General features: G+C 44.7%; 1 protein-coding gene across 3 annotated transcripts; it reads left to right on the top strand.

Moving 5' to 3' along the window:
- Positions 1 to 21,159, top strand: PTPDC1 (protein tyrosine phosphatase domain containing 1). 3 transcript variants are annotated; one of them, XM_054281114.1, is made up of 10 exons: positions 1 to 40; positions 11,310 to 11,402; positions 14,038 to 14,209; positions 14,932 to 15,012; positions 15,235 to 15,353; positions 16,081 to 16,218; positions 16,887 to 18,091; positions 18,789 to 18,974; positions 19,685 to 19,795; positions 20,598 to 21,159. In XM_054281114.1, the coding sequence occupies exons 2-10, from the start codon at positions 11,318 to 11,320 to the stop codon at positions 20,712 to 20,714; spliced, it is 2,214 nt and encodes a 737-aa protein (XP_054137089.1). In that variant the 5' UTR covers positions 1 to 40; positions 11,310 to 11,317; the 3' UTR covers positions 20,715 to 21,159. The 3 variants fall into 3 exon arrangements, with proteins under 3 accessions (XP_054137089.1, XP_054137090.1, XP_054137093.1); XM_054281115.1 differs by having other exon boundaries at positions 6 to 35; XM_054281118.1 differs by lacking the exons at positions 1 to 40; positions 11,310 to 11,402 and adding an exon at positions 13,231 to 13,535.
- Positions 21,160 to 25,880: the final 4,721 nt, after the last annotated feature.

Here is a 25,880-nt window from a genome sequence, read left to right as displayed (position 1 = left end):
GCGGTGCCGGCGGAGCGGCGCGAGCGGCCCTGCAGGTGAGGTGGGTCCGCGCCCCCGCCCCGCCCCGCCCGCGCCCCTCACAGCGCCGCGCACCTTCCTCAGAGCGTCCTTCCCTCACAGCGCCCCTCACAGCGCCGCGCATCTTCCTCACAGCGTCCTTCCCTCACAGCGCCCCTCACAGCGCCGCGCACCTTCCTCACAGCGCCGCGCACCTTCCTCACAGCGTCCTTCCCTCACAGCGCCCCTCACAGCGCCGCGCACCTTCCTCACAGCGCCCCTCCCTCACAACGCCGCGCACCTCCCTCACAGCGCCCCTCACAGCGCCCCGCACCTTCCTCACAGCGCCCGGAGCCCCTCACAGCGCCCCGCTACCCTCACAGCGCCCAGCCCCGCTGGGCACCCCGGGCTGTGGGGCAGCCCCGCGCTCGCTGCTCGGCCTGGCCCCTCCGTTAAGGACTGAGCCCCCGCCGCGGCTCCGCACGGCTCTCTGGGCTCCTCCCGCTGTCCCCGGGCCGAGAACTGCCCGTGGTCCCCCGGGGGATGTGCGGTGACACAGCCCCTCTGCCACCCGCTGCTGAATAGGCACAGAACCGAAGCACAGCAGCCCAGGCTGGTCTGGGGTCCACTGGCCCGGGGTGGACCAGGCCCCGTTCAACCTGGCCTTGAATACTTCCAGGGATGGGGCTGCCACCCCCTGAATCACAACCTCAAAATGCTTCCAGTTAAAGAAATGATCTGTGTAGTTTTAGTTTAGCAAAGACCCGCAGCTGTCGGGGGGAGAGAGGTCCATGAAGGACAGCGGAGTAGCACAATGGAAACTGATTTTCCCCTTCTCAGCAGTGTCTGCATGTTTAGTAGTGGTTGTACCTTACCTCTAATCATCTCTCAGTCACCCTGCAAAACGCAGCTCAGTCAGTCCCGCTTGAGGGACCTCAATACATAGGTCACTCCACACACTCAACAGTACCTTTTAGATGTGGCTATTACTGCTTTTGGCTACAGACTGTCACTGCACTCTTCAGTGGAATAACAAAAATATTAATGGTTACCTGATTTGTTAATAATCTAGGCTTCAGTGTTTTCTCTTTGCATAGATCCCTTGCTTTTGCTTTTCTCATTGGCTTGGTTTTGGGAGTCCTTCACACCACTGAGCAACACCCAGCTACACATCTGCGGAGGAATTAATCCCAATATCATGTGTACAAAATAAATGTGTTTGCACTTTTGTATTGCTTGAAAGCATTTTCAGGCTGTGATTCAGGTGGTGGCTGCCCCTGGATCCCTGGCAGTGCCCAAGGCCAGGCTGGGCAGGGCTTGGAGCAGCCTGGGACAGTGGGAGGTGTCCCTGCCATGGCAGGGGTGGCACTGGGTGGGCTTTAAGGTCCCTCCAGCCCAAACCATTCTGGGGTTCTGTGATTTTTCCATCTCCTTTTTCCATCAGTAATTTGTGTGAGACACAGGGAGTACCTGCATGTCTAGGGCAAGATGAAGTGAGAGAGGGAGACAGTGTGCAGGGCCAGCTGCTGTGGGGGTGTCACCTCAGGTACAATGAGCAATGCAGTCCTCTCCCGTGGTATACCTGCTTGGCTTGACACATAAACTGACTGAAAAGTGTTTCTTCCACATGTTCCAGTAAATGTTTCACTTCTTTGGAAATCCAGTTGTACCATTTGGACACCATAATGACTATTTTATTTTGTAATGAATTGTCTAGGAGCTGGGAAATCTGACATGGAGGAGATAGTTGTCTCATAAATCAGAGCTTTCTTTTTTCTAGCTAGATCTAGTTTAAGTGGTTCTACACTATTTTCCTAGGTGTGTAGTCATCTTTTGCATTGTAAGTCCAATGAATGACTTAAAAATAACACCTGATACAACCCTTCAGTTTTGGAACTGTCTTTTGAATTGAAATTTTCATATTACACTGCTGCCTTTACCTAACATTTCACTACATTTTGTCCTTTACTGGCAATTTTAGGTAACAGTGGAACCAACAGGAAAAGAGAGACTGTCAGAAGTAGAGATGGTGAAAGAGGACAGGGATCACAGGTGGGCTGCTGCCATGGGATCTCATTAAGCAGCTAAATGTGTACATTTCTGCCACAACTGTAACACTGCTGGTAAAACTGAGGTCTGCCAAAGGCTTTGAGTCTGCTTTTGTGATTGATTTGTGGTGGTACAGCATCATGCTTAATGGACAGAAAAAAATTATATGTGTCTATATATATTGATATATATATATATATATATATATGTAAAATATCTAAAAGTAGAAAGTCTTCAATAACATGTATACAGTTGGAAAGTTACACAAAGTTAAAGCCTCCCCTGTTTCAATACAGGCTGAAAATAAAGCAACATTAATTGATTTTTATGATCCAAACTATGAGAAGAGCAAAGAGCAAAAAGAGAAGCTGGAAATGCCCAAAGCCAGCTAGGAATCCAAACACAGAGTCTGTATTAAATGAAAATCAATCTTAGGTTTTAGTCAGCTTTAAGTTTTAGGATAATGTGATGTTTTGATTCTTTCTATGTACCACTGGAAACAATGCAGTGTAGGCAGTGGTCAGACATTCTGATGAGGCAGTTCAGGCACTTTTCTACCTGCCTAATCTGATAAACCTGTCCCTAAGGTCACAGGACAGGTGGATTTGCTACATCTGCTGTGAAGTAGGCATGAGGCAGCTCCTGCAGTGCAAGAGAAGCTGCCAGAAGCCCAGTGATCCTGTTCTCCTTACTTAAAATGCTTTTAAATGGCAATCATAGTTCAGCAGAATTTTCCAGAGGGCTTGGGATTGTTCATTTTGTTGAAACAGGAAAATGCCAAGCCTAGAGACATGAAGATTGCTAGTTTAGTCATTAGCATCCCACCTACTCTGTGCATTCTTCCCTTGGAAATGGCAAATTATTCCACCCTGTAGGTTAATTCTCCCAAAAAGTCACCCTCAGTTAGCACAAAGCCTTGTTTTGGCTCAGACATGGTGGCACGTCCTGTTTGAGCAAACACTGGTGCCTGGAATTAGCCAAACTCTGCAGAGCACTAGAAAAAATTAGTTCTTCAGCTGAACAAAGTCATTAATAGTGAGCAGTACAAATGTAGGAACAGATGAAGGGGTAGCCAGCAAAACTCTGACACCCACAAGTGCATACAGGAAAGCAAAGGCTGTTGCACCAGGAATCCAAACCCTCCAAGGATTAACCCCCTCTGGAATCAAATAGGTAAATAGTGGTATACTGCCCACATGGAAATAAAACTTAGGTGTGTCAGCTTCTCAATTGTGAACTTTCAGAACTTCCCCCAGAGAGTATGCTTATATTAAGAATTTAATTAATATTTATTAGTTATATGAAGCTGCTCTTTGTTCTTTAGTCAACTAAAATGATGCCAGCTTCCTCCAGCTCCTCCTACAAAATGTTTTGCCAGATGCTCCATTTGTTAACACATTTTAGTGTACTGACACTTGGAAAATACATGTATCCCTTTACTCATAATTCACAGAATCAGATTTCTAGAGCCACTTCTGTAGAGAGTGAACAATGTGAAACCAAGGAGTGCTGCCATGGGGCTGCTCCTGCTGTGTGAATTGACCCAGACTGGTAACCAAGGGCAACCCTCAACCCACAGCCCAAATGCACAGAGCAGATTTATTTCACTACACAATTTATATTCAATTCAAGCTGACCTCTGAGTCTTTCTACCCCACATTTCCAATACACATTCCTGCTGAAGGGCTGTCATTCCCAGGGAGAATTCACTGTTCTGCTGGGGCTCTGCTCTCACCAACACCTGAGTGTGCCTGGGCAGGGCAGGGCAGGGCTGCTGCACACCCGTGAGTGTGTCAGTGTGCCTGGGCAGGGCTCCTGCATACCAGTGAGTGTGTCAGTGTGCCTGGCACTGCACACCCGTGAGTGTGTCAGTGTGCCTGGGCAGGGCAGGGCTGCTGCCCACCAGTGAGTGTGTCAGTGTGCCTGGCACTGCACACCCGTGAGTGTGTCAGTGTGCCTGGGCAGGGCAGGGCTGCTGCCCACCAGTGAGTGTGTCAGTGTTCCTGGCACTGCACACCAGTGAGTGTGTCAGTGTGCCTGGCCCTGCACACCAGTGAGTGTGTCAGTGTGCCTGGGCAGGGCAGGGCAGGGCTGCTGCAGCAGTGGCACTGCACACTGGAAGCCATCACTTACTGATTTCAAAATCCATTGGAAAAAAAATAGAGGTTCTGGAACTTCTCCAAATAGAATGCAATTATATGAAGGTAGTTTATGAAAGGACTGACTTTTCAGAATACAGAGTCAGATGGTCAAGTAGCTGAGTAGAAAATGCTCCAGATACTCTTTTAATCTTTATTAAAGAGTGTTCTTGATTCATATTCTTGATTCATATTCTCCTTAAAATACCTACATTAGAGATGCCTTTCTGAGCATCTCTGAAGTTTCAGAAGGCTTTTTGTCTTTCACTGACAAATGTAATTCTCATCCCTTGGAGAGGACTGGTGCAGCTCTGTGAAAGGGTTCTTAATGTGAATCTGTGATCCGTTCCCACCATTAAGCATCTTGAAAAGAACAGAGCTGCACTGGCTGACTTTGTGGAATAAAGTCCATTAGCATTGTTGGAAAAATAATTTATTCAAGTATGTGGTAGATAATGTAATATCTGAATGAATAAATTTTATTTAAATATTTGCTGCAAAAATTATTATGCAGAATTAGAGATAAAAGCTGGATAATGAGCAGCAAGCAGTTAGCACCACACAGGCCTGGTGTATCACCTAATCCCCACAGGACTCTTCTATTTTTATATATATTTTTTAGCAAATCTGTCTTTTAAAACCCTATTTATGGTGAATCCTAATACTGGTTTTGAAGACTTGGGAACCCAAGGTTTGTCTATTTAGCAAAGTTTCTGGGAATCCACATGAGTTCATTTTTGGAGATTCTGGACCCCCCAGTTGCAGCTGCAGGCTGGGGAAGCTGTGGCTGCTTGGCCTCTTTGTGGCTGAAGCTTCTACCAGCACAAGAAAGGTGTGCAAAAGAGGGTTTTAGACTCTACAATCTGTTCAGGTTTTTAAGTAGCCAAGGTGGATTTTCCCAAATTGTCTACAAATCTTTTGAAGTCCCATTTCTTTTTTTTTTTTTTTTCCAAAAAGCTTAGAATCACAGAACAGTCAGATCGCATTGGATTTTAATTTTAATTTTAAGGATACTTTGATTCTAAATAATTGGGAGGTTTTTAAAATTAATCCCTAGCTTCATTAATGGAAGGGATTTTTTAACAAGACATGCAGGGAAGTGATGGGAATAGATGAAAGTCCTTTTCTTCATCAGCTACTACTTAGTGCTTGAAATTGGTTTTGAGATAAGATCTATTTTTAAGACAGAATAAGATATTGTATCCTATTTTATATATATTGTTTATCTAGTATTTTTGTTATGGTTTTGAGACCTTACTTTTAATGCAGTTAATTTATACTTGCTAAAAATACTTCAGTGACATTCTATGTTTTTACTGGGTAAGAAGAAATGTTTTATGCAGATAACAATGATAGGCCCAGATAACAATGGAACATTTCTATCTAATTCACTTCTCATGGCATTTCAAAATCAATGTATCAGTTTTACTGTAATTAATCTCACCTCTCAAAATTCCCTCTGTGGCTCTGTGTTGTGCATGTAGACACACAGATAAATACCTGTTTGGTTGTTGCCGGTAGGGAATGAGGTGCACAGGAGGAGCAGAGCTGGGAGAGTCAGTTAATAGAACATCAGGCAGTGCGGCCTGTTTGCCTCAATCCCTTCAGAGGCCGGGCAGAGCAGAAAGCACTTTAAGGACGATTATCTGCATAGTCCCCGAGGCACTCCCCGCGCCGTTTAGGTTAAGAAAAGATCGTTGCTGGCTCCTCCCAGATTACCATCCCCGATCCGATTAGCCACAGGAAACACCAGGGGAATTCATTCAGCTTCTCTGTAAAACGTGACTGCCCTGCACCTGTTTCTTGTGGCTGATGCTGCAGCTATGAAGGGATCAGCACTCACTCATTCTTTTTGCAGGGTAACAGGTAAGGTGTTACACTGAAATTACTAAAACTATTAAAATTCCTGTAAATTTACTATGGTTTTGACTGTATTAGATATAAAAATCCTCTAACTCGCAGAGATAATTTTTGAACTTGCACTCGAGTGCTGTCAGAATGCTGACAATGACTATTTCATTCTTCTGCATGTAGTCAGTGTGATGAGTCTGAGAGTCCTTTGGTAAACATGATGTTCATGATCAAGGCTCTCAGAGGCAGCACTTTTGTTTGTAGAACAGTTAATCTATTCACTTCACGCCATCTCCTTGGTGAGTCTCTCTAGTAATTACTGCCTGCCAGCCTGTGCAAGGTAGTTTAAAGTACCTTCTGTTAACTCTTAGGTTGGCACTGCCACAGAAAGAGGTGATTTAAATAACACGGCTCAAGTCAATTGAGAGACTTGTCCATCAGTTTAGCTTGCAATTTCTTGCTATTTATGTCAAAAATCTATGAACAGCAAAGGCTGAATCACCAAATCAGCACCTACATAATTTTTTAATGAATTATATTCTCTTGTCTCTTTTGCACATGAAAGAGGTTAGAGTCCTTTGTAAATATCAAACTTGATAATTAAATGACATCCATCTTTTACTAAGACAGGTGGGGAATATTTTTTTCCCAAAGAGGGTAAGAGACATGTAGAAATAACAAATCTGTTCTGGTTGTGGTTCCAGTGTGCAATCCCTGGAATTTCACAGCAGCTGTAGTATCATCCTGCTGTGTGAGTAGTGTATAACTAAACTAGATGAAAATTTGTTTACATTTTTACCTAGTCTTCTCTCTGTCCTTTATCCGTGTGTTTATTTGCTTTTCCAGTATTTTGGTGTTTTCGTACAGGTAGCAAACATTTAAATTTCAAATTAGTGAACTTTTTAAAGCACCTTGGGAATTGAGGTGCGTGCCTACTGAAAGATGTGTGCTCAGTGCTAAAACTGCCTTCCAAACCATGGTTAAATTGTAGCTTAAGCATTCATGAAATATCTGTTCCCAGTGAGCTTTTTCACTGGTACAGGCATTAGAACAACAACCTCTGCATCTTGTTTCATTAATCACAATAATCCAAGTTTAGCAAAACCTTGCAGTTATCATAATTTTTTTACAAACATTTATAAATGCTTTGTTATTCCTGGCAATGTTAAAATTAGATAGTCTGTGGTAATTTAAAATGCATTTTCATTTACCAGTGCTTCCTGCACCAGTGACTAACCACCTCTCAGCCAATTAAGAAGATTTTTTGCTAGAAATTCTCATGATCTGCCAATCTTAAAGCATCAGATTCAAAGCCTGAATTAAGAGACTAGGTTATAATTTAGTAGCTCTTAACCACTTCATTAAATATACCCAGTCCTCACTACACTCTCCTATTTTTACTTAGTCTTAATCATTGAAGTTATCTTTAGTCATCTGCCTGAAACATCTCCATTAGTGCTGTTTACAGGATTTTGCATTTTGGCAGTGAAACTGTATCCCGTGTGATCTTATATTTAGACATTCCATTTACTTCTGTGGGACTGCTCTCAAAGCAAAGCTTCTCAAGTGCTTGCAGAATTAGGCCACAGGAAATTTGAAAGGTGTCAGCCAAGTGCTTAGGTACTAAGCTACCCTCGCCCCTACCTGCAGTGAGCTCACTCGGTTTCTTTAAAAATTTAGCTGCTAGGTAGTTACAGGTGACTGCAACAGGGAGAGAACACATTCACTTTGGAAGACAATAAAACAGTAAAAATAATCTCAGAATTTCATGTGACAGGCCTAAGCATCAGCATTGCCTCTGTTGTATGAATATATTTGAGGTTTAAAATAATTTTCCCCATATATTGATATTTGAAATGGAAAACTTACTATATTTTTTTAATGTTAATACATACAGGTAATCTTTTTAAGTGTGTGGTCTGCTGTGACATCCTTGTTTGCCAAAGCCACAGGAATTAAAGATTTGGGCCCTCAGAATTCAAGGATAGGTGCACAGGGCACTGTGGGGAGCCTCACAATGGGATTACTGGCCCTGCTGGCAGCTACACTGCCCTAGCTGGAATCCTTCCAGCTGGGAATGCAAGCTCTTCTCCCTGTTTGAAAATGTGTTCTGAAGGAAAAGGTAGCAATTGCATTTATTATATAACCATCCTCACTGTCAAGACAGAGTGAGACCAGCATCTTCTTGTCTCCTCACTTTTGACTGTATAATTGTTTTCTGGCTGCTGCAGTAATGGACATTGCTCCTCTCATTCCAGTCTGGAGCAAAAATTGAGCCCAGCCACTGGAAGTCACTGCTTTTGACATCCTGAAATGCCAGAAAGAAATGTTTTGTGACAAGGCAGAGTTGTTGATTTGCAAACCCCAGTGCTGGTTTGCAGGGTGCCTCCTGCAGCCAGCTCCTAAAAGGAAGGAGTGGAAGGAGCTGGCACCCAGCTGTGCTGCTGCTCCCCTGAGCCCTTCCAAAGAGCAGGGCCTGCATTGCAGAGGAAAGGGCGTGGGCAGGGGGCTTCACTGCTGATAAAGTGTGTGCTGGGAGTGACTTCATCCACCAGGTGCCCATACTGCATCCCCCGCAGGAAATGCAGCCCTGCAAGTGTGCACAGCGAGTGGGGCACGGCAGCTGTCGCGTTTCCAAATGCAACGTGTGAATGCAGTGCAACAGGGGACAAAAATCCTTTCTGGTAGAAGTTGTTCAGCTCAAAAGTGGGGGGAACTCAAAACTGCAGACAAACATCAAAGCACGTGTCAAACCCCCACCTGGAGGGGACCTCTCGAAATGCCCAGAGTGCTTGGCATGAGGATTCCAGGAGATCCCTGGGGCAGCGTGGTGCTGCCCTTGCCCTCTGCCAGCCGGCAGCACCGGCACCTTTCCCGGGGTTCGGTGTCAGAGCCGGTGTTCCCGCTCGCTGCATGGCCCCGCTGCCTGTGCTGCAGCTGAGGTGAGCTGCCCCGCAGGAGGTGCCGCTCCTCTCACTCGTGCAGGGAGCCGGGATTAGGGGCGGCCTCTTTGCTGTCATGGCAATAGGGACGCACGGCACAGATCGAGCAGCAGAGCTGGTTAAGGCGATACCGTGATTGCCCCAAGGTACGTGACTCAGATCCTCAGGCAGCTCAAGGCACGGCGACCTGCAATAGTGCTCCAGGCTGTGCCTTCCGCAGCTACCGAGCGTTCAGATGAGCAAAATGCTGAAGAACATCTTTAAAAACCAAGAATATCTGGTACAGAGGCAAAGCAGGAGAGAGCTGCTGCTTTAACCTCAGCACTTTACTTCTAGCATCCTTTTTATTGGTGCAGGAACACAATGCCCCTCTGTAGGAACATCAGCCCTGACCTGTCCCAAATTACCACTTTACACGTGTCTGAGGGAGTGCAGTGTAACTCAGCAAAGTCATTTGTTACAATATTGCCAACATTTTTTTTCAGAAGTAAATATAAGGGAATTGCTCCCATTGATCACACTGCTCTGTCAGTCAAGTTTTGCAAACTGAAAGGCACAGACAAAATATTCAGGTCAGTTGGGCAGCACAGGAATTAGGGATTTGGTGTATAAATGAAATAAAATTGGTTAGACAACAAAGAAACAAAAACCTCACCTCTGCCACTTAGAAGAAGCTTGCTAGTATTTTTTCATACTCTAGGTATATTCTCTTCTGCATTAACCTCCATCACGCCCCTTTCCAGTTAAGAGTTCTTATCAGCCTGATTCCTCAGTTAAAGAAAAAAAATGAAATAATTTTAGATAGAAATATCCTTGATATTTAATCTCTTTATTTTTTAATCATTTGAATATAAGGAAATAGGAGAACTAAATAGTCATCATGGTGGTGATTTTGCTACCAGTATGATGAGATATCTTTTTCAAATGTTATCTGGACATGCTGTTAAGAATTTTGAAGAGAATTTTCTGAGAAATAGAAACCAATAATTTTTGTTAATTCTGTATTATTAACTCTAAAAAAGAAATTCTGGGGATAAAATGAAGTACTTTCTTTAGGTTCAAAGTTTCCTCTGATAATGGAAGCCATCACTTACTGATTTCAAAATCCATTGGAAAAAAATAGAGGTTCTGGAACTTCTCCAAATAGAATGCAATTATATGAAGGTAGTTTATGAAAGGACTGACTTTTCAGAATACAGAGTCAGATGGTCAAGTAGCTGAGTAGAAAATGCTCCAGATACTCTTTTAATCTTTATTAAAGAGTGTTCTTGATTCATATTCTTGATTCATATTCTCCTTAAAATACCTACATTAGAGATGCCTTTCTGAGCATCTCTGAAGTTTCAGAAGGCTTTTTGTCTTTCACTGACAAATGTAATTCTCATCCCTTGGAGAGGACTGGTGCAGCTCTGTGAAAGGGTTCTTAATGTGAATCTGTGATCCGTTCCCACCATTAAGCATCTTGAAAAGAACAGAGCTGCACTGGCTGACTTTGTGGAATAAAGTCCATTAGCATTGTTGGAAAAATAATTTATTCAAGTATGTGGTAGATAATGTAATATCTGAATGAATAAATTTTATTTAAATATTTGCTGCAAAAATTATTATGCAGAATTAGAGATGAAAGCTGGACATTGAACAGCAAGCAGTTAGCACCACACAGGCCTGTTGTATCACCTAATCCCTGCAGGACTCTTCTATTTTTATATGTATTTTTTAGCAAATCTGTCTTTTAAAACCCTATTTATGGTGAATCCTAATACTGGTTTTGCAGACTTGGGAACCCAAGGTTTGTCTATTTAGCAAAGTTTCTGTAGCTAATGATGCAGCAGAGATGTGCTTAGTTTGGTATAAAAATTGCTCTTTTTCGTTATGCTTGCAGCTATTTTCCTATAGAGATAAGAGAAACAGAAGGGTGATCTTATACTGAGTAAGAATTTCCATTCAAGGGCCATGCAAAGGGTTTATTTAAACATCACAGACTGATGACTGTGTTCATATCTACAGCTTGTTTTATCTTTCTGTTGGATAGAAGGTCTTCAGAGCAGGACTTACCTTGTATTGGAAATAACAGTAGAGAAAAAATCTGTTTCTGCCTGGAGAGAGTGGTGGGTTCAGTTTTCTTGTGGGAGGAGAACCATGGCAGATGTGATTCCAAAGCTCAAGAGAGCAGCGAGGGGCCGTGCATTGTGGACAATCTGTGTGTCAAGTACCAGCCATGCCTGACTGCCCAAATCTTCAATGACTCCATAGCCTCACCAGGAGCATGTGCCTTTATTCTGCCCATTTTGAGCTTCTCTGATTTTCAGTGATTATTCCATTGTTCCAACAGGTACTGCAATGGCTGCAGGAGTTTTGCTGCAAAATGAGCAACCGTACTCCTCGCTGATAGAGAGCAGTGTGTATCTGGCAAATATGAGTTCAGGTAAGGGTTTGGCTCTGATGTGCCATTCATAATAAATGCTTAGAACAATTCTGGAAAAAAACCCCACAAAATTAAAAAAGCCACAGAAATATTATCCATGTTTATAAATGTAAAATGTCTCTAACAAAACCAAACTGCATTATTTCATCAGTGTATCATGGTGATAATATGTCAACCTTTTCTGTAATTTTCATTTTGTCAGATCTCTTAATGGAAGAAACTATGTCATTTTTGTGTTGAGAAACTGCCTAGCTCTCTGAAAACACAAACCTGCCTTCAGCAAAACTCATCTTTCTAATTATTTAAACTTGTACAGGATGCAATTCTTTCTTACCGTTTTGCGTGAGTGTTTGTTCGCAAATCTGCTAGATTCAGTAGGAAAATAATGATGTGTAGCATTTCATTTTCCTCACTTCTGTCTCCACTATCAATTGATATATACTGAAAAGTTTCTGAGAAGAGAAAGAGAAAAATAATTACATACAAGAAAGGAATATAGTGAATTAGAAAATATGTTTCACATTCCTTGGATACAGGGAGCCCTTGAAATAGCCTTTTTCATCTCCTTTCTCTTCCACGCAACCCCCAAACTAAAAGTATATTTCCATGTTTCCTCACCTGTTGATACCAGTTCCACTGATGAATGACGAGTCAAGGTTTTGAACATTTTCCTTTCCTCACACGACATCACTGCTGATATTTCAGGCCTGGTACCCACAGCAAACATTGCCACGTCTCTGTAAGAGCTGGGGAGCAGCAGTCAAAGTTCAGGCCTTCAGTTCCTGGTCAGTGCCTGGAAGAAGCAGATTTTTACCTGATGAATTTGTCCCAAAAGGGAACTTCCTCTTATGCAAATTCCTCTGTATAAGTTACTGGTTTTGTGGCACAAGAAGAAACACAAATGTGTTTTAGGAAAATGCAGTGGGATTAATTTGTTTATTGACAAAGTTAAAGTGAATTTTCTTGATTTCCCTAGCCTTCCCCTTTCTGTGCAGTCTGATGCACAGACATGGGGATGACAGAGGATTTTTACATCACTATAATCCCTTCTGTGCACAGTAGCTTTTTCAAGTGCTGCAATCTTTCTGGCCACCTCATTCCTGCTCAGCACACTGGAAGCAAAGTGGGAGGCAATTTGCCACCTCATACCTACCTTCAGAAGCCTGAAGCACTCAGCTGACACACCTTCTCCTCCTCGTGATCTGCTTTCTGTCAGGCTGCAGGGTTAACAGCTTTGCTTCATAAAAAAGCTGTGCCCTGGAAAAAAACCCAGCCCTTTGTTTTGGATAACAAATTGTGTTTTGTTAGAAGATGTGAATGGTCCAGGCAAACAGTCTACAATTCATCATGTACTAAAGCATTTCAGCAGGAACACACTAATCCCAGTCATTACACAGCTAATGATGCATTTTGGAGCAGCGAAGTGGAGGAGGAGAGGTGGCTGTGGAATGAAGAACCAGGAGGTGGGGGAGTATAATGTGCTTCCTTACAGATCTCTCAGGAGGCAGAGCCTCCAGCTACATTTTCATTGTTCTGTTGAATGGAGTATTTTGTGTCTTAGCGAGTTCTGAATGCCTGTTATTGAGCAGGAACTAAATACTCCCATTGTTTATTACAAACATTTTGGTTGTTCCCAGCGCTTTTTGAAAATTATCTACTTGACAAGCAACTATTTTCATCAAGCGGTGGAACAGTTTGTCCCGAGCAGACGCAATCCCTGTGGAAAGGAGCAGCCCGGGGCTGGCTGGCAGCAGCGCCTGCATCCTCCGTTACCATGGCGACAGCTCAGCCCGGGGACCAGCTGCCGAGCGCGCTCGGGGATGCTCCGCTCCGCTCCCGCAACTTCAGCGCTCAGCAACTTCCCCTGCGCTCAGAGCGCCCCGGGCAGCGGCGCCGGGCGGAGCTGCGGCCGCGCGGCCATGCAGCCCTCTCCCCGCCGGCGCTCGGCCGTCAGCCTCTTTAGCCATTTCTTCCAGGGGCGGAGGCATTCCTCCTCCGATCCCCTTCTCCGCCTCAGCCAGCGGCGCCGCAGCTCCGTGGTGGAGCTGCTCTCCTCGTCCACGCAGCGGGTCATGGTGGCTCTGTCGTCGCTCAGCCCCGAGGAGCTAGACGCCACTTTTCCTGAAAAAAAAAGTAAAGTACTTTTCATTGAGCCTGTTGGCAGTTCTGGGTATTTTCTCAGTATTACTATAGTTTTGTTCTGTTAACTGTACTTTTTATGTGTGGATAAAATAGTGGGGTTTAATTTTCTTCTTGTATTTTGTATATTCTATTTTGTTCACTGATTCCTTATTCAGGTGTTAATACATGCTTTTTACTCTAAGAGCTCAGTTATAAATAACAGGTAAAACAGAAGCTCACATTCATGCATACTCTGAGGACATGGTTAACTATATTGATTTCAGGTTGAAGAGGACCGTGACTTTTTTCAGCTGCAAAGGATGTCACTAACCTCTAACTTCATCAGACTAAATACCTGGCAGTAATGCAAGTGATTTTTCCCCCCTCAGAATCCTTCCTTGAACAACGAGCCTGAAGTACACGTTGCATATTTTCTGGTGTTTGTGTCTCTGTCGTAAGGCTGAAGGGGTGTTTCTCAGCGGGCTCCTGGCTAACGTGGCTCTGTGTGTCGCAGGGAGCTCGAGGCGCCCCACGGCCAAGTACACGAAGGTGGGGGAGCGGCTGCGCCATGTCATCCCCGGGCACATGCAGTGCTCCATGGCCTGCGGCGGCCGCGCCTGCAAGTACGAGAACCCCGCGCGCTGGGCCGAGCACCAGCAGGCCATCAAGGGGCTCTACTCCTCCTGGTGAGCAGCAAAACCGCCGGGCTGCTGGAAAACCAGCTCCGGGTGGCACACGGAACGGGAGTTTGATCTGCAATTAGAACCTGACCTGGTGGCTGCTGGACACAGCCCAGGAAAGACAGTGAAAGGTTCTTCTTGATTTACAGTGGGTTTGGGTCAGATCCAAAAGAATAAACACCTGTGTGTCATGAATTATTAAAAAGCTGTTCTGGGCTGCTCAGGATTAGGATGCGAATGAATTAAATATGTTAATAATACAATTGAAAAGTAAAAGCATTTTCTGCAGAATAAATAATGTGGGCATGTGTTCAGAAGGACATTCATGTGCAGCAAAAGTCACATGAAATGTATCTTGACATTCTTACTGGTTTTTTTTCCTAACAGCAAATGCTTAAGCAGCATTTACAAACCTTAAAGGAATAAACAGAGATCTGGGTCCAGATTTCTATTCAAAGGAATAGAAAGATTTCTATTCAAAGGAATTCTTACTTACATCGTGGCATCTAAGCAGTTCCAGTAATTGTCTTTTGATAATGTTCCATCTGTATCAGTTTAATAGGATTTATCATTTACACTGTGGCATACCAGAATTTTTAAAAGTAATTTCCAATTAATCACCAAGGTATTTCTCTGTTTCTTGAATATAATGGTATTCTTATTTTGGAAGACTCATACCCAGGAAATGATTAATGATAACATTATTATTTACTTTTCTAATTTCTCAGGATAACAGATAACATCCTGGCTATGGCTCGACCCTCAACAGAAGTAATTGAAAAGTACAACATTATTGAGCAGTTTGAAAGGTAACAAATTTAGTCATTATTTATTGTGAATATTACTGGTGTAATTCCTGATCCATTTTCTCTTTCAACATAGATTTGGATTGTTGATAAAGATCCTTTCATTTTAACGCTCTACAGGTAAAAATTTATTATCCACTAAGAATAAACATGTGTTTCAGAAAATAAGGGACAATGAGGTTTTGGCTGCCTGTAATACTTTGACTCATCTATTCCTTCCTTAAGATGTGGCATAAAAACCATAATTAACCTTCAGCGTCCTGGGGAGCACGCGAGCTGTGGGAACCCCCTGGAGCAGGAGAGCGGCTTCACCTACCGTCCTGAAGCCTTTATGGAGGCTGGCAGTAAGTGCCCTCCTGCTGTTGTTCCTCATTAATTATTGACTTTGACATTTAAGGGTATTTTTACTTGAATTCCTGTGAATTAAACGCAGCTATGTAGGAAACATTGCACAAAATGTGAAACCTGGCAAATACAATGAAGAGCAAATAACACATTATTGAAGATTGGGTATTATACAGAGAGAGGTGGAGGGTTTGTGTTCAGGTGTTTCTAAAGGAAGGACAATAGTTCGCTTTTTCTTCTGTATTCACAAATTCTGGTACACTCATGTCTTCTTACCTAGACTATAAAAGGTTATTTCATGTGAGGACACTGCTCCTGACCATATCTTTGTATTTTCATGTTATGGTGAGAAGAGAGAAAGTGCCTCTCTGTAAAAAGCAGCTGCTGACTGAAGAAGTGCTTTTATTTCTGAAAAGAAAAAATTGCCCTCTTTCTATATATAGCTGAGCAATTTTGCATGAATCACTGTTTTGTTACCTCTTTTACATTCTAGCTGAACTGGAGTTTGACAAATCTTTGCTAGCTTCGTGTATCTATTAAGTTTCAATAGCAAGCATACACTGAAATGGGAAAATAATCTCTTGCAAACAAGATGCAGTCAGATTTTAAGCTCCATTATGCAATTTTAGTACTATAATTTCTTATTAGTAATCTCTCCTCTGCAAATGGTACTACACCTTTCACATTTGGTGTGGCAGAAAATCACTGTCTCTCTTTTTATTTCAGTTTATTTTTATAATTTTGGATGGAAGGATTATGGCGTGGCATCTCTCACGACTATCCTTGACATGGTCAAGGTGATGTCTTTCGCCCTGCAGGAGGGGAGGGTGGCTGTTCACTGCCATGCAGGACTGGGGAGGACAGGTACGTGCCCCGTGCAGGAGCAGCACCAGGGTTCCTCTAGAAACTCCAACCCTCTCTGCTTATAAACCAGTAATAACTGGGCTGGATTCTGTGTCATTGCAAGATGGACCTCTATAAAATGGTTAAAAGTGCTAAACTACTGTGTCCAAATGTCCTCAAGGGCTAGAGAAGATCAGTTTTAGTATATTAAAACCAAAGACCTGTAAGACAGAGAAGTTTTTAATCTGTATAATTGCTCCATTACATTCAAATGTGAGAGCTGCTTCTGGAGGGGAAAGATTCCCCTGGTACACTTTCTTTGTCCAGTATTTATAACATGTTCACAAACTGCCACTCACTGTTGGATTGGGTAGATTTGGTGGAGTACCTAAAATTTCATTTGCTCCTTTCAAGTCCTTTCTGGTTGTGCCCTTCCCTTAGAAGCCTCCATTACTGCCATGTTTGTGAACAGTGGAACTCCTGGAGAGGCTGTGGGGAGCTCCCACTGCAGTGCAGTGAGCAGCGCTTCACTGTCTCGTGCTTCCTCACAGGAAATTACGTTTCAGTAACAGCATCACATAATAGAGGGCACTCTGTCCTCACCTATATTAATTTCTATCCCGTATTTCCACTGAGTGTTTGTTTGAGTCTGACAGTTCCTTCACTAATGCTGTCTTTGTGTTTTCCAGGTGTTCTAATAGCTTGCTACCTGGTTTTTGCCACCAGAATGAGTGCTGACCAAGCGATTCTGTTTGTCAGAGCCAAAAGGCCCAACTCCATCCAGACGCGGGGGCAGCTGCTGTGTGTCAGGGAGTTCTCGCAGTTCCTGGTCCCCCTGCGCAACGTCTTCGCGTGCTGCGAGCCCAGGGTGCCCGCGGTCACCCTGGCCCAGTACCTGACCCGCCAGAGGCACCTGCTCCACGGCTACGAGAGCAGGCACCTCAAGCACGTGCCAAAGCTCATCCACCTGGTGTGCAAGCTGCTGCTGGACCTGGCTGAGAACAGACAGGTGGTAGAGGCAGAGCTGCTGGACATCCCAGACCTCTCAGCTGAGATTGAGAGCACCGTGTCCCAGCTGGCAGCCACGGAGCTCGAGCGGGAGCTGGCCAGGCACGACAGCGACGCGTCGGACTCGTCCTCCGCCCACTGCTCTGCTCTCGACAGCCAGGACTCACACGTCTCCCTGGGACACGAGTGTGATGCCGACTGCAGGAGAAGGCATGTCGGATGCCTTCAGCCTCTTACTCATATGAGAAGGCGTCTGAGCTACAGTGAGTCAGACCTAAGGAGAACCGAGTTTCTTTTGGAACAGGATGACACTGCCTGGACAGTGCCTGCGCAGATCTTAGTGAACAACAAACCCAAGCAGAACAGTGAAGAGGAATGTTCTGCCACAGGTGAGGCAAAGCCACAGCTGGAGTTAAACAAAGAAGCGTTAGTGCGTAACACGTGCACGTTCTGGAGCCAAGGGAAATTTGATTTGGATGGACGAAGGGACGGCTCCTGTCACAGAAGGAGCTCTACCAAAGAAGTCCAACGCAGCAGGACCTTTTCCTCAGGCCTGGCGTCCATGCACAATCCCAAGGAACCTGGGATGCAAAGGCACAGCTTTGCCAGTGAGACTGCTCACAGGAAGGACCACAAGACCAATATGTATGGCAGGAGATTTTATCTCTCTGAGGACTCTGACTCTTCTTCTTCCTCTTCCAAAGTGAACTTTTCCACTGGATATGAAAGTGAGAGTAGCAGAGAGTTGTCAGAGACAATTCCACACATTGTTCTGCAGTCAGAATTAAGTTTGGAAGCCCGAAGAGTTTTGGCAGCCAAAGCACTTGCAGATATAAATGAATTTCTGGGAGAGGATGAAGTGAAGCAGAAGGTAGAAATGTGGCAGGTAATTTTTAACTCAAACCCATGCTACGGGCTCTGCATATTTCACCTCAGTGAGTTCCTGGAATGGCAGAAATGCCAATGGAGCTTTGAAATGGCACATTGGGATAGCAATTTATATGAGGCCTGGGTTTCATGTCTTTCACAGGCTGGCAAGACACACCTACACATTCTGGTCTATAGCAGGAGGGTGGAGGTTCTGGTTGTGTTCACTTTCCTAACTGGGGGAAATTGATGCCATTACCTCTGGCTGTAATGTGGCTGCTGGTGGCACAGAAATAGCACAGGTTTTAAAGGTTTGAGTTGGTTTTCATCAGTGTTTTCTTAGAACTAATCAGAGGATTTGTGAGTAAAAGAAAAAGAATTTAGTAGAAACTTAACTGCTTATTGTCAAACCCAAATCCTCTTAGCAACATTTGCTTTGAAGTTGTAATGCAAAGCTGGTTTATGTATTCCAGTGGAGTATTGGGAGGTTCTCAGCTGCACTGCTGCTTTCATCCTTCTGTTTTAAAGAATCACTTGTATTACTGTTGATTAATGTTGATACTCTGGAAAAAAATACAAATTTTTTTGATAACACTTTTCTTGTTGGAACATAAGAGCCAAATACTGCAACAATCAAAGAGAATTTGGCAAAGGTATATAGATAATGCATTTTCAGTTTTGTTTTGTTTGTTTGTATTTTTTTTTTTTGTTTTAAGAAAGAACTGAATTCTCAAGATGGAGCTTGGGATAAAATCTGCACCGAGAGAGATCCTTTTATCCTCTCCAGCTTGATGTGGTCATGGATAGAGCAGCTGAAAGAACCTATTATATCCAAAGATGACATTGACATGCTGGCAAAACAATGCACAGAATCCCAGGATGCACTCCACTTGCTGGGAAAGGTACATATTCAATCTGACAGTTCATTCCTTCACTTTGGGCAAGGGTTGCACTTTGAAAAAGCCACTTAATTCTCTTTCAAAATCAGAATGAGAACTCATTCTGCATCAAACTGTGTGAATTGTCTGGGTATCTCTAGATATTTTCTAGTCCAAGTGTCTTGCTCAAAACAGAGTTACCTAGAGCAGATTGCTTGTGTGACAAATGCTCCAGCCCCTTAATTAATCTGGAAAAGGGTTGGGAAGGAACAACCCCAAAGATTGTTCTTCCTTTTCTTCCTCCTTGCTAGCACTGCTCAGTGTCTCTGCCAGCTTCCAGTGGTGACGGACACTGGGAAGGACAGAGAGAGGTACAAGAGGGGAAAAAGGCCTGAACATGCACAGCATTTTGGGCTGAAAAGATCAAATCTCACCCTTCCTATGCCAATTCACAGGAAGGCTGCTGTTCGTGGAGGGAATCTTGAAATTCCCAGAAATAAGGAGGAATTACCAGAGTAGTTTGTAGCACTCAGGAGAGTTTTCCTGTTGTGACTGAAATAATTATGCAGTGGCTCTTTGGGCTGGTGGGAATTCCCCACCAACTCCTGCACATGAAGTTTCAGCACAGGAAGGCACAACCTGGTATTTACACAGCAGTTAACAAAATCTGAGTGCTAAACTGCTTTTTATGGAAATATTTCTTCTGATGAGATGCTGTTCCTTTTCCCCACCAGGAGCAGTGTCAGACCATCCTTTGTATTTTACACTGCGTGGCAAAACTGCAAGTGCTGCCAGCTGATGTGGAGGAGGCCTTACTTGCTCGTGCTATTAAAGCTTTCACCAAGGCAAGTAATCCCAAATAACTATCCAGGATATTGTATTTACTTGGTTTAAATCATGAAGGGTGAAGCAATCAACAGAGGGAGGCCTCTATGAGAAAGGCTACAGTAATTCCTTCATGCTTCAGTGTGGCTTATTTATTTCAGAGTTTACATTTTATAATAATCACATACATAAAGGGTTGGAAATATTCTCTAAAAAATTAAATTCTGTCACTACAACCTTAATCATGGAGTCTCATTTTTCTCTTTCTGGACCACTGCCAGTTCATGGACATCTTCAAATTATGGAAAAGATAATTTTACAGGGTGACACTGACTAATCACCTAGAGTAGCTTCCCAAAGGCTTTGGTAGATTCTGTACCATGTGAATTCTTTCCATCAGATTAAATCACTTTCTGAAATTACACTGCAAGTCAGTTCTGTTCCAGACCTGTGCCACAGGATGTGAGTAACTAATTTCTGCTTTGGGCTCATTGAGTAACAGTGACAGGTGAAGCTATTGCTCAGCTCAGATTTCTTCTCAGATTCAGTCAATGAAATCTGAGCTTGAACAGAATGTTCACTGTGCTGTTTCCTCATCTCTTGTAAATCTGCCTGTTAAAACAATCATATTTCTCTTTCTTCTGTTTTATTTTAATGTCTAGTTAGCATAAAACTGAAAACACTTGGCATTAAGCACTCCATCAAAAACAAATCTTTTCTTTGATAAATCTCAAAGTTTTTTTTTAATGTTGTGCATCTACTTTGCATTTTGCTGCATGGCATCTCTTTAACAACTGAACTGAAACTTCTCTCTTTTATTAGACAAGCTTCGATTCTGAGAATGGGCCATATGTTTACAATACCTTGAAAACTGTGTTTAAACAAGCACTGGAAGAAAAAAGGAAAAGGATTAAAGAAGGAACAGAGAATCCTTCTTGATTTCTACACAGCTCTGCTGAAGCATTAGATGGGCCTACCGAATTATTTTGCATATTCCAGCTACTGTATTTTGTGCTACCTGGCATGATCTACCTAACAGAAGTTATTAACAAATCATTTTATTTTTTTAGAGGGAGTTTTAGTGGCAGTTGTTCAGTCTACATAGTTTTAAAGAACGGCTCCATGTAACCATTCTCTGTAGCATTTTGTTTCAGGTACTGTTCTTTTATGTTGTGAAGGGTTCTCCCATTTTCAGATGTGTTTATTGATGTGGAAACCTCTGTTATTGGCAAGAAACATTATTGTCAAGCGACACGACTGCCATAAAGTTCAGTGCCATGATCCCCAAAGGTTTCATGGATTAATATTTATGTATTACATATGTTTACATTAATGATATTTGATTTCATTTTGCAGAAAATAAATATTGACCGCACCTGTAAAACTGCTTTTCCTTTCAGAAATTTCGAAGTGAGACCAACAGTAATAATGGAGAGATTCACAGATCTTGAGATCTGTTATAGACAGTGGACAGTATTTTTTTTCAGATCTCTTAAACAATTGTAACCAAAGTATTTCTAGAAGGTCTTGTCGGAGAGAAATGCACTGTGTTGAGCAGTAGTCATCAAGCCCTAATTTAGACTTTTTTGGCTGAGAAAGCTTCAAAATGTTTTTAACAGAAAATTGATTAAGGCATTTAAAGTGCTTTGAATAAGAGTAAAATTTTACTTTATTAGCTAAACTTTTATAGCTTTAAGTGAAAAAACACTTCATCGTGAAATCTTCATAAGAATATGATTCTGTCCATACTTACATCCAGCAAATACATAAAGAAGTGTGATATTAATCAAAGCCTTACTAGCTGCAATACACTTTGCCAAGGCATTCTTATCTAATAAAATAGAAACAGCTGGGCCAGCATCCTAAAACAGTTTTGGATTCCAGCCTTACGATCTGGACTGGAATGCCAGTTTGCAGAATGAGAGGTTCATCAAGGTTGATAAATTTAAGTAGTTAAACAAGAATTTATCCTTTTCCAAAATATTTTTATTCATTTCTGTAAATGACAAATATTTAGAGTTAAAAATAGACCAGATGAAATACAGGTAATTTATATATGTCTCAATTATTGGATGATTTTATATCAAATTCAAATTAAAACACCTACTTTGGCAGAATCATCTTAAAATAGGAACACTTGAAAATATCACATGTAAATCACAACACAAATCCAGCTTTGCAAAAAGGCAAGGCAACATGACAGGCAGTTCTGTATCAGCACTAGCAGTCAGGCTCAAACAACTACCATCTTCTAATCCCCCGAATGTCCCTTCTTCAGGGCCTGCTCTGGTGCCCTGCCATCACCCACACCACAGTGGGATTCACATACTGCAAGCAGAGTTAGGTTTGTGCAACAGTGAAATGGGTGTGGTCGGCAGGATCGCTGGAGATACATCCCTACAGAACTAAAGAAAATGTGCGCACCAAGCCAGGGCTTGAATAGGCACAGGCATTTTGGAAAGATGAGGACAAGGTAGCAGAGAACAATGGAAAAATCAGCTGAAAATAAAAGGAGGAAATGCTAAAGGAGATATTTGTGCACATTTGGAGATTTATTTTTCTTGGATGCAAAGCAAAATCAAAAGGTCCTAAATGCCCAAAATATTGGAAACATGGAATGTCCTCCATAGCAGAGTGTCAGACCTCTGGATCCTTAAAACAATTTTATGGTGGTGGAACAGTGGCAGCTTGAGCTGGTGCCTCTGGGGGACCCTGAACGAAGAACCCCTGGGCTTTGATACCCTCCCAGGTGAAGTGTGACAGTCTGGGGTATTGCTGCTGTGTCCGAGTGCCCGGGCACTGGCTGGCACCACAGGTCCCCAGTGCCTCTGCTGAGCCATCCCTCTCCTACAGTCAAGTTTGGTCTGTCACATTTGGCTTTTCTCTCTGATGCACTAGCAGGACCACAAGAGCACGTGGTGCTGAGGATGTAAAAATGCCTGTTCTGGCTGGAACATTGCTGTTGCGTGACACCCTGCAGGCAGAGCGGGCAGCTGGAGGGATGTTGACTCGTGTCCCTGGTGCCAGCCGCGCTGCATACATGAGAGCTGCTGGATGTTGGTGCTCGCTGGGACCCGGCCCGGCCCGGCACCACGGAGAGTTACAAAGCGTCTTCAAGGAATCCCTGTGGCATTGTGTGTTTTATACGGGTTTTATTGTAAAGTTGGTTATTTTTGGAAAATAGGATTTTGGTTTGACCCTCGGTTCCCCCCATGTTGTCCCTCATAAAATTTTGTTCCTCCCGCCAGTTACCTGTCCATCATTGTAACCAGCCCCCCTTCATTTCGAGAAATTTCTGTGTCAATCTTGCCTTACTTAACACATGATTTGTCCCCTGACGCTTCTCCCTCCCCTGTGCCATTGCTATTGCTTGAGTTGTGTCCCTCGCTCCTCCCCTGGGCTTCGTTCATTGGTCCCTTGTGTCCCCTCGTGTCACGCCCTTCGCCTTTATAAGTGCCTCCCCAAGAGGTTTTCTGTGACACCGTTACTGGCCCCGGCTGGGTCAGTAAGTCGCCTCGGCGTCCATACGTGTGTCCAGTCCTTCCTTCCTTCACCTCAGTGCTTCGCAGTGCTGCTCTCGCCTGCGTCGCTACGCCGCAGACGGAGCCAGACCTCGGGGTCCTGGCAGCGAACCTGGGAGTGGCGGGATTCGTGGTCTCCACCGGTCACTCCGGGAGCGGCTAGCCGGCCGCGGGATGAGACTGCAAATCCCCAGGCGTTAAACCACACGATTTACCCTGGGATTTAAAGTTGTTTCGATGTAAATCTTGTAAAAGGCCGGAGCAAGTCTCCTATGAGTTGTCTCCCTGGCAAGCCCAGTCCCGGCCCCGAACGCCCCTCAGCGTTGTCAGGGCAGTGGCAGGAGCCGGCAGCTCGCCCAGAGCGAGCTGCTGCCGCCCGAGATGGCCACAGGAGAGGCGGGCGGGCAGCGCCAGGGCCCTGCGCGGGGCTCCCCAGGCTCCTGTGGCATCGGTGCCGTTCCCTCGGGCGCCGAGGAGAGTCCGGAGCCGCCGCTCTGCCTGCGGGGCTGTGTGTGCCCGGCCCTGAAGGAGGCAGGGCCGGGGCTGTGGCGCCGCCTGCCCGGCGCTCAGCGCCGCCCGTGCCGTGGCCGTGCAGCGCGGCCCGGCGGGGCAGCTCCAGCCCGGCTCGTCGCCAGCGCCGTCCCGGCACGGCGGCTGCCCCTGGGCCGCGGCAGCCCCGAGCCGGACGGGCCCGGAGGGCCTCGGGAGGGAGCGCGGGAGGGCCCCGAGCCCTGCGGGCCTCAGCAGAGACTCCCGCCCCACTGCGGGCAGCAGGAGGGGCGCAAAGCTCCGGGACGCTTATGAGAGCCCGCAGCCCTCTCCACATGTGAAGTGAGAGCCCAGAACCCCGTCATGTGCCTCAGCAGAGACCCCAGCGCCCTGCACACCTTGGGAGAGATCCCAAACTCCCTGTATGCCTCCCACAAAATTCCAAATCCCTTGCATGACTTGAAGTGGACCCCAGCGCCCTCCGTGCCTCAGAGGGAGCCTAAAATATCCCTGTGTGTCCCACAAGGGACCCCAGCCCCTCGTGCGCCTTATGGGGGCCTCCAAAGCCCCCAGGTGCCTTACAGGGAGGCCAGGGCAGCTACGGCGAGGGTTTTGACCAGGAAACGGAGTGCGGCTGCAGCTGGGCTGTTGTGCCTCTGGGGCTGTTCATCAGCCCCATCGGGCCCCAAGGCCACACAGCCCTTCCCTTGCCTCCCCTTGTGGCCCTTGTCCAGAGGAGCAGACCCTGTGCAGCACCCTGCATTGCTGATGGCCCATCCATTAGGTTCTATCAAGAGTGTGTTAATTTGGGAGGAGCTTTGTTTTGCCTGCTGGAATTGCTGGTCAGGCTGTGTCCCTGGAGATGCTCTTGATGGCTTCCCTCTTTTCCCGGGCTTGCCGCTGGAGGAGGTGCAGGCCCAGATGATGCCAGGGAAGGAAATGTGCCCTCAGCCCAGGGACGCTCAGCATGGGCTCCCCCAGCCCTGGGGACCCCGCCGCTGGTCACAGCAGCCCCTGCCTGGCTCCTGCCTGCCCACACCGTGGCCATCCACGGCTGCTCCTGGGCACGGAGCTGAGCCAGTGCTGCTGCTGGCTGGGCTTTGCTGCTGCTGCCACCCGGACACTGGGGTGACAGCTCCATCTCTTTATTGCAATAGAAGAAGGGGCCATGAGCTACCTGGGTGGGGATGGAGGGGATGGGGGTGTGAAAAATTTGTACTTTATGATTAGCTTTTTGCAAATATTAAAATGAATATTATAGGTGTTGTGTTACAATGTAATGCTGTATTAATTCTTTTAAGTAGTGTGTTAAATATAGTTTTAGCTTATAAAAAATGTTAAAATAGGAGCTACAGTATGTAAGATACTGTTTTTTAAAGAAGTGACTCACAGCAAGATAGCAGCCACAGGACACATAAATCTGTCAGAGAAAAAGAATTCATTGCCCTCTTATCAGAAGAAACTAACTTCTTCCCGCCTAGAAGGCACTGTTAGGATTCAGAGGAAGAAGTTGATGATGAGTGGACAGAATCCTGTATTTGAATGGAATTTATGCCTCATGTATGAAGTGTATGAATATGCAACAGGGTATTGTTTTTAAGGGTTAATCCTCTGTTGACAGGTGTCCTCTTTTGAGCTTGTGCTGCCCAGAAAAAGGTACCCGAACCTCCATAACTCTTTGTTTCTATTGTCTCATATTGTCCTAATTCAAATTGCGCAAATAATCATTACTGTAATTGTATTACTATCTATAGAACCATTTTATTAAACTTTAAAATTTTAAAAACAAGTGATTGCTGTTTTCACAGGGGTGTAACCTACAGGGTTGTTTAGAGGGCAGGGCCAGGGGGCTCCGGGGCAGAGGAAGGGACATGTTGGTCTCAGGAGGGGCTGGAGGGTGCTGGGCTGCTGCTGGGGTCTATAGAAGAAGTCGGGAATGGGCTGGGATGGGACAGAGGAAGATCAAAACGGGGATGAGGGCAGCTCAGGGATACACATGGGGAGAGGAGGGGGCAGTGGGATCTACACTTGGAGAATAGCAGGTTGCGTCTTAGATGGCTGTTCCGGGGTCCTCTTCTCAGAACTCTTGACAGGG

Source organism: Melozone crissalis, unplaced genomic scaffold (assembly GCF_028551555.1).
Source record: "Melozone crissalis strain CALT ecotype California unplaced genomic scaffold, PUWL_Pcris_2 ptg000029l_1, whole genome shotgun sequence".
NCBI classification, from domain to species: Eukaryota; Metazoa; Chordata; class Aves; order Passeriformes; family Passerellidae; genus Melozone; species Melozone crissalis.
Note: the sequence above shows the minus strand (reverse complement) of the source record. Positions and strands in the feature narration are given on the sequence as shown.